Source organism: Mustela lutreola, chromosome 9 (assembly GCF_030435805.1).
Source record: "Mustela lutreola isolate mMusLut2 chromosome 9, mMusLut2.pri, whole genome shotgun sequence".
NCBI lineage: Eukaryota > Metazoa > Chordata > Mammalia > Carnivora > Mustelidae > Mustela > Mustela lutreola.
Window position 1 is genome coordinate 91,073,538 of NC_081298.1, and position 9,227 is coordinate 91,082,764.

Here is a 9,227-nt window from a genome sequence, read left to right on the forward strand (position 1 = left end):
GGGGGGGCAGAGGGAGAGGAAGAGGGAGAAGCAGACTCTCTCCCAGCTGAGCAAGGAGCCCCATACACAGCTTCATCCCAGCACCCTGGGATCATGACCTGAGCAGAAAGGCAGACACTTAACCAACTGAGCCACCCAGGTGCTCCAATCCACAACTACTTTAAATTCAACATGTCCAAAACAGAAATCAACATTACTTCCTCATATCTCCTTTTCTAATACCTCCTAGGCACAGAACATGCATTTCTGAAACAATCCCAGATGATGCTGATGCAGCCAGTTCAGGATTCACACACTGAGAATCACTGTTCTAACATACATTACCTCTTCCTACCTTCAGGTTAACAAGTCTCCTCTATCCTAGGCCACGATATCTATGCAGTAAGCAGCATTAATATTTCATAGCGCTCTGACTGAACTTACAGAATCTTGCAATACAGCATCCCAAGTATTAATTACCAAATGATGAGAATGCTGGAGATAATACGACAGTCATCCGAGCAAACTGCAAGTTTCTTGAGGACAGGACATTTCTTATATCTGTAGAACTGAATCTTACCCATTAGGTGCTCAATAAATATTTGCTGAATGGATGGCACAATCATCTGTCCAGTCACCGAAGTCAGAAGCCACACACTGCATATACCTTTTCTTCCTACAATCCAATAGTCACCAAGTCCTCTCTTCTACCTTCCAAAATGTGTCTCATACCTGGTCTCTCCTCTTCATTTCAACTCTTCCTATAGTCTTTTAAGTCCTCACATTAGTACTGTAACAATTTCTTAACTGGCCACCATACCTTTATTCATTTATCCTATTTTATTATCCCCATGGCCACCAGGCTGATCTCTCTAATAAGACAAAGGAGACAATGTCATTCTCCTGCTTAAAAATAATAGTTTCCCACTGGTTTAGGAAAAAACTTTAACTCCTTCATATGATATGCAAACTCTTCTATGATCTTGCCTCAATCTAACTGACCACCCTCCTTCTCCTTTCCACCCTAACCCTCCACCCTCCAGCCATACTGAACTGGCTTATATATATTATGCCTCTATTGCTTTAAACATAAAGTTCTCTAGACCACCTCTCTCATTGGCTAAATACTCATCCTTTTATTTATTTATTTACTTTAAGATTTTTTTTTTTTTAAGATTTTATTTACTTGACAGAGATCACAAGTAGGCAGAGAGGCAGGCAGAGAGAGAGAGGAGGAAGCAGGCCTCCTGCTGAGCAGAGAGCCTGATGTGGGACCCGATCCCAGGACCCTGAGATCATGACCTGAGCAGAAGGCAGAGGCTTTATCCTCTGAGCCACCCAGGCACCCCAATACTCATCCTTTTAAAACTCAGCTCAGCTCCTTCCCTGCCACCACTGAGCTTCGCAGAGCCAGAGGCTTGGGTGCAGTCAAGATTCGGCTACACTCACTAATCCACCGCCACGGCACCATAGCCAAGGAAGACATTGCTGCTGAAGGCATAATGGATGTTAATACTGCTTTACAAGAGGTTCTGAAGACTGCCGTCATCCACGATGGCCTAGCACATGGAACTGGCAAAGCTGCCAAAGACTTAGACAAGCACCAAGCCCATCTTTGTATACTTGCATCCAACTGTGATGAGCCTATGTATATCACGTTGGTGGAGGCCCTTTGTGCTGAACACCAAATCAACCTAATCAAGCTTGATGACAGAAGAAACAAGATGAATGGATAGGCCTCTGTAAAACTGACAGAGAGGGAAAACCCCATGAAGTGGCCGGCTGCAGCTGTGTGGTAGTTAAGGGATATGGTAAAGGATACCCGGCAAAGGATGTCCTCAAGGAATACTTCAAACACAAGAAATGAATAAAAAATTTGGTTCTTGTTCCAAAAATAAAAATAAAAAGACTCAGCTCAGACACCATCTCTCTCTCTTGAGGAAGCTTTCTGGGTGCCATTTATCTCCCTGCCCCATCCTCATCCCAGTTCCGATTAAACCTCTCCTCTGCCACGTACTTCTTTTTTTCTTTTTTTAAAGTAATTTCTACACTCAGTGTGGGGCTTGAACCCACAACCCCAAGATCAAGAGTCACATGCTCCACTGACTGAACCAGCCAGGCACCCCACCCCTACACCAAGTACTCAAGCACCCCGTGTTTAGTCTGTTAATAGCAAGGGCCACAATGCATAGTTGTTTTGTTTGCTCCATGTAATTAAGTTCCTTGGAAATTACAAATGTGTCTTATGTTTGTACAGTCAGTGTGAGGTATGTCAACAGATACTCAATTAAGATTTAAATAAACATATTCCTCGCTATTTTCTAAATAGTGGCTCTCAAAAATTAGCATATAACAGAATTACCAGAAAGTTATAAAGTTTAGACTGCTTGCCTCCATCCCCAGAGTTCTGGATTCAGCTGGTCTGGGTAGGACCTAACGAGTTCCCAGATGATGATGACAATGCTGTTCCAAGTATCAGTGCTCCAAATAAAGTTTTCTCTATCTCCAGGATTTAAAGAATCTTTTCCTAGATGCCTCCAACTCTGCCTTCTGCAATCTTAACAACCTTTGTAGACCCAAGTTAATTTTCACCTACTTCATAAAACTTTCCCTAATCCCAGATAAAACTGATCTTGCTCTTTCCTCAATTTCTATTAGGCTTTGTGTGCATTACTCATATTGTAACTTGGACTAACTTTTTTCATACCTACTAGCATTTGATTATTTTCTAAACTTAAATGAAGATAGAAGACCTACCTTAGACATTTTAATATCTTCAACAACCAAGCACAGTAACCAGTGAACAGCAGACAAAAGCTACAAGTATTTGTGATATGAATGAATTCCTGTTGCTTGACCAGCCTCTAAGCCCTCTGACTTGCTTAATTCTCCTGGCCCAAGCTGACCTCCTTATACTGCCGTGTACTTTTGCTTGCCTTACTACCTAGAACGATGCCTGATCTATCCACAGTTATCTGTCCCACACATTGCTTTGCTGACTGATCCTCAGCTTCTTTACCTTACAATCTATGCCCTTTTAATTTTCTCATCCACTATGGGACATAATGAACAGAGAAATTTTCTTCTCATGACTACTGTGAATTTTAATTCTACAGGTCATAATACAGAGGTTGCTTACTTTGTTGTTGCTATACAGCCTTTGTCACAGAATCTGAACTAAAATACATTGTATGCAACTCCAACTGCAGGTATCACGAACAGCAATAAATGTTTTGAATTCTGTTTACAGATTGGAAATTATTTTATTTTAAAGATTTTATTATTTGTTTATTTGAGAAAGAGAGCACAAGCAGGGCAAGCGGGAGAGGGAGAAGCAGGCTCCCCGCCTAGCAGGGAGCCCAATGAGGGCTCCATCCCAGGACCCCAGGATAAGGACCCGAGCCAAAGGCAGATGCCTAACCAACTGAGCCACCCTAGCACCCCAGATTGTGGAAGTAATTTTAATAAAAAGTTCAAAAACACAAAGACATAAAAACATCATTTATAAAATTAAAGCCAATTACTTACACACCACATTGATATATGCATCCAAAATAAAATTCTATTTTTAAATTATACTAAGTACATGGTGAAAACTATTTCTGATGCATGAAAAGTTAACTAAGTTTCTAGAAATGCTCCAAAAGGGGGGCCTGGGTGGCTCAGTCAGTTAAGCATCTGCCTACAGCTCAGGTCATGATCTCGGGGTCCTGGGATGAGCCCTACATAGGTCTCCCTGCTAAGCAGGGAGTCTGCTTCTTCCTCTCACTCTGTGTTCTCTATCTCTGTCTCAAATGCATAAAGTCTTTAAAAATTAATTAATTAAAATAAATAGAAAATAAAGTAAAATAACGCCCCTACAAAATTTACTCCTCCAAAAATAACTCGGAGACTTTTCAATCATACAGACCTAAACAAACATTCTTCTGTTCAATCATTTTATTCTTTTTCTGCATGGCAGTAACTCTGAAGTACTCTTATCTAAAACAGATGCCTACCCAGAGAAAAGAATTGTGAAGACATCTAGTTATTTACTTCAGTAAACATACACAATTTTATCAGACAACTGGGAGGGGGGTGGATATTCCTAGAAGCTCGGTACTCAAGTGTGTGTCTGTGTATGTGAAATCTTCAAGCCACCTGCATGCTCAGCAGTTTAAGATTCAAAAAGAGATGGAGGGAGGGAAAGACTTGACTCCCAGGTAACTGGGGCATCTGGGTAGCTCAGTGGGTTAAGCCGCTACCTTCGGCTTGGGTCATGATCTCAGGGTCCTGGGATCGAGTCCCGTATAGGGCGGGCTCTCTGCTCAGCAGGGAGCCTGCTTCCCTCTCTCTCTCTGCCTGCCTCTCCGTCTACTTGTGATTTCTCTCTGTCAAGTAAATAAATAAAATATTTGAAAAAAAAAAAAAGAAAAAAGAAACTACGTTTAACATAGCAACTAAAATAAATACCTACCGGAAAGGACTGTTGGTAAATTCAATTCAATCTTTTCACTTACCCCTTACTTGAATTAATCAGTGATATTTGTAATTTGTAAGTTAATTCATAAATTAAAACCCCCTGACAAAATTGTCAATATGGTCATGATACTCAGTAAGAGTTATAATAAAGTTTTCCAAAGGGAGTGAAAATTTTCAGAATTAACTAGAAAAATGAACCAGATCACTCCAAAGCCCAAATTATGTGAGTTAATTAATATCCCATACAGCAGAGTTGACCTGTAGGTATGGTCTTGATACCTTGAAACCAGTGCTGCATTCAACAGACTAAAATAATTCTAAGGTTGGGAAGCCAATGTCACAATAAATTAACTAGGTCCTGAAAAGGTATTGAGAGAATGGCAGAAGAAAGAAGGAAAAGTAAATCAGAAAATACGGAAAAGAAAACTGGAAAGAGGGAAATAATGACCTAGAAGAAAAAAATATCAAAAGATAAACCTTAGAATATTCTTTTAAGATAAGAAAACACTGAGTATGAGGAAAGTAAATTTAAGAGCTAAAAAAGAATTTCCCAAATTCAATCTGTTGGTCAAAAAAAGGGGTGGGGGGGGTTCCTGAGGGGACGCTACAGGGGAAAAAAAAAAAAAAAACACCTGGAAACCAGCTCATTCTGATGTATAACAGGTAAGCAACAAAAGGCTGGGTCATTATTCCTCACAACTTATTGTTTACAAATGCTGGTAAAAACATTCACTGCTATGGTCAAAGATCTTCAAGATCATGACATTCAAGTAAAATATATATATAAGGAAACGGCAGTAAAGCACTCAAATGCAATTCATAACTCCAAAAAAACTATGCCAACAAAAAGACTGCACTATTAATGGCCTTGATCTAAACTGTTTTCTGTTGTACTCTGGAAAAACCGAAAGTTTTCTAACTTTGGGGGCCAAAGCTGTCTCTGAGCTGCCTTCCAAGTTGGCCGGGAAAAACTTCCTCCATATATCACTCACTAATCATTTATTAAGTCTCTTCATAACCTGGATTTTAAGTATACTGATAAGTGCACTTAATCATTTGTCCTTTATTTTAAATAAAAGCTGACTTACTTGAATTTTCTAGTGTCACTTTGTTCCTTCACAATCCCATCGAACTGATTTTAAGTTGCCGTCAACAGGATTTCTCCCTTTGCTAATCCACCGCTCTATTTTGAAACACTTAAATTCTACATCCAGGGTGAAATACAATCCAAGAAATTACCCAACGTCAAACAATCGGTCTAAAAAATCTCCTGACAACTGTTGGAAGACTCTTGGAAAAAGCTGAACAACCGAATCACATGTCTGAATATCTGACACGTATGGAAGAGCCCTGCGAACTTTTCCTACTCCGTATACAATTCGCGATCGCAGAGAGGAAACCGCAGCGGCTACCCGGGGCGAGGGAACCGGTAAGGTAACAGGCTAAAAGGGCGTCGTTGATTTCTTGGCTACAGTGACAGAGGCGGGAGACACACCCCTAGCGTCGGTTTGAAACACTACAGCAATGAATTCTACCTAGGGATTAATGCGAGGGTAAGGAAAGACAAAATTTAAATCGCCATGATTCAAAAACAACCACAAGCGAGACTTAGGAAGGTAACAAAGGAAACGAAAAGCCGTGGACAGCCAGGAAGCGTTGAAAACAAGTATCCCCGTGTATCAAAGACCGAGTTAGAGACTGCGTTTTCAGGACTATACACCTCGGACCTTTCCGGTTCGCCCGTGCCGAGAGAAAAAGCAGCGGCGAAAGGAACCCCGTAAGGTCTGCAAACAGCACCAAAATACGAACAGGAGAGGGGAGAAGTAAGTGGCAGGATCCCTGCGAAGGCTCACTGCTGGAAAATGGAGTGGGAGAGAGAACAGCTCTGGAGAGAAAGTGGGTCTTATATAAAAAGCCATTTACCACGTATTATTTCCCCAGAATTCTGGAATGTGCCCGAACTTGAAGGAGTGAGTCTGGGGGGTGGAAGGGGGGGGGGGCTCCACGTGCAGGAGGGTCCGTAAAGAAGTAGTGCAGGGCGACGAGGGGCCAGGGCCAGGCGGAAGGCCGGGGAGGAGGGGGTCGAGGCCGGCGCGCGCGGAGGGAGGAGGCGGAGGGGCGCCCCGCGGGGGCCCGGGGGCGGGCGCGGGGGCCCCGCGGTCCTGTCAGGCAGCCGGCCCACCGCCTCCACCCGCTGCCGGCCGCCAACGCACCCGGACCGCTGAGGGCTCTCCCCGACCCTCCGCGGCCCCAGCTGGGCCGGGTCTCTCGAATTTTCCACTGGGGGAAGCCGGCCGGGGGTATCGAGGCTCGCCCCCGCCCCCGGCCCCGGCCCTGGAAGCGGCGGGCGGAGGAGGGATGGTGCAGTGGGGAAGCAAAGGTCTCACCATTTTGCTCGGCGGTCGGCGGCTCGCGCGGGAGGAGAAGAGTGTCGGCGCTCAGAAGGGCTCCCGCAGGAAGCGGCGGCGGCGGCCCAGCTGCGCCGGGCTGTGGCGGCTGCGGCCCTCGGGACGCCCGCGGGGGAGGGGGTGCAGGCTGGGGGGAGGGAGGCGGTGCCTCGGGGCCCGCGCCGGCCGGGTGACTGGGCACGCGGGAGCGAGCGGGGAAGAAGAGAAATTAAGGTCGAAATTCGGAGACAGAGAGAGAGGGAGGAGAGACAGCGAGAAAGGGGAGAGGCAGAGAGGCAGAGAGGAAGGGGAGAGGGGGGAGAGGGGGCCAGGCGGCTCGTGGGGTACAGCCTAGCTCTCGCGCCGGAGCCGTAACGGACTCACTGCAGTGGCTCGCGCTGACCCGCAACCTCAAGGCACGAAAAAGGGGGAGGGCGGGAGAGGGAGGGGAAAGCGGAGCGCGGCGGGGCGGAGGGCGGGGGCGCGCGCGGAGCCGGCGGGGGGCGGGGCTTCCGCGAGCGGCGCACATCCGGGAACCCGCGCGCGGGCTCCGCGGCGGCCGCCGGGGTGCTCTGGCGAGCTCTGGTTGGGGATCGCGGAGCGCGCGACCACGTTCTCCCCACCGTGGGCCGCCCTTTGCGTGAGGTGCGGGGGGAGGACAGGGACGGGGGCGCGGACGTCGGTGACGTCGCGTGGCGGAGCCCTTCCTGTCATGTGGCTGGAGGCGGGCAGGTGGGAGGAAGGCTGGATCGGGAGGAGAAGGAGGAAATGCGAGGGTGCAGTGAGAGGGAGGAAGTGCGAGAGGTGCCCGAGCTGTGGGCGAAGGCGTACTTGGTTCCAGGAGTAGGAACCTCGTGGGGGAGGAGCCGCAGATGAGCGGCCTTAAGTTGTCAGAGCCACCCAGGCACCGCACCAAAAGAACAAAAACCAAAAAAGAGGACTATCCGAGCCCTGGAGCTAGAAGAGGATCCGTTTGCTCAGGAGGATTGCTATCTTTGCATCAGTGTACCGACTTGGACCCACTACAAAATGGCTCGGCGCATCTAGACTGTTTGTTGTCACCCCGGTGCAGCACCCGCAGGCCCACACCCCAGTATGAGCTGGCAGGGTCAGGAGCCAGGTTGGAAAGGCAGGGAAGAAGAGCCAAAGCTAGCTACAGCTTGAGACTTGAGGAGCCACAAAACAGCTGAGTGGAAGGACTGCTTCCCACTCCCGCAAAGACTTCCTCACCCAGTTCTGTATTTTCCTTAAACCCTCCAAGCTGCCGTTTGACGAGGTGCCCAGTGTTTGTTTTTGAAACACATTCGAAGATAGATTGCCCACTTATCCCTTTAGTAGGGCTGTACCTACTTTGGTGGCAATTACCATTCCCAGAAAATTCAGGCTGTAATGGGAAACGCAAGAGCATAAGGAAGAAAGTTATTGGGGGCTGGGGCGGGGTGTGGGGGGGAGCCGATGGGAGAGATGTGATAAGGCTAGTGAAGAAAACATTTTGCAACTATTTTAACCATTTATTCCTTTTCAAATTTTTTATAATCTTGAGGCTTATGTGTATGAAAGACGGGGAGATAATGTTTTCTGAGTGGTCAGAAACTCCTTATTGACAAATCTTTTGAATAGTTTATAAAAAGGTGTAGTGTTTTTAAAACAGTCTTGTTGATGCTTCTCACATAAGAGTGTTATTCTTTGTGGTAATTATTTTTTCATGATAAGGGTGCATCTTTTCTAAGAGGCTCAGAGTCGTGCCCTCGGTCTCTCTGTCTCTCCCTCTCTCTCTTTTTCTAAGAACTACTTTGTGTCCAGATGAACAAAGAAAAGTAACTAAAACATAACAAATTGTCTTATATGGTAAATGCTTCAAGGAAAGACCAAGAAATTACACTGTTTCTTCTGCTATTTAAGTTTCTTATATGTGTTGCTATTTATATAATAGTATGTTACCTTCTAAAACGGAAAATTCCCTAAGCTAAAATGTGTGTCATTTATGTTTTTTAGGTATATATATTTTTTAAGATTTTATTTATCTATTTGACACAGAGAGAGAGATCACAAGTAGGCAGAGAGGCAGACAGAGAGAGAGGGGGAAGCAGGCTCCCTACCAAGCAGAGAGCCGGATGTGGGGCTCGATTCCAGGACCCTGAGACCACGACCTGAGCCGAAGGCAGAGGCCTAACCCTCTGGGCCACCCAGGCGCCCCGAGGTATATTATTTTTAATTATTCATCATAAAATTGATATGCTCAGTTTTTAAAAAGTAGTATGTAAAAAAATTCCTCCCCCTTAACTCCACTTCTTAGAGGTAATCACTGTGACTGCATTGGTGCGTATGTCCTTTGGACATAATGAAAATTAAATTCTCATTTTGACTGAGGATTAAATAGCAAGAAAGAATTTGACTTAC

At 45.7% G+C, this 9,227-nt stretch overlaps 1 protein-coding gene and 1 pseudogene across 1 annotated transcript in view; one reads left to right on the forward strand and one right to left on the reverse strand.

Annotated features, from left to right (window-relative positions):
* Nucleotides 1–7,361, reverse strand: part of DNAAF10 (dynein axonemal assembly factor 10) — a 99,529-nt gene extending 92,168 nt beyond the window's left edge. The window contains 1 exon segment of the mRNA XM_059187850.1: nt 6,828–7,361. Coding sequence (XP_059043833.1) covers nt 6,828–6,830 — 3 coding nt within the window. The 5' untranslated portion in view covers nt 6,831–7,361.
* LOC131840227 (small ribosomal subunit protein eS12-like) lies at nt 1,455–1,846 on the forward strand (annotated as a pseudogene).
* Nucleotides 7,362–9,227: the final 1,866 nt, after the last annotated feature.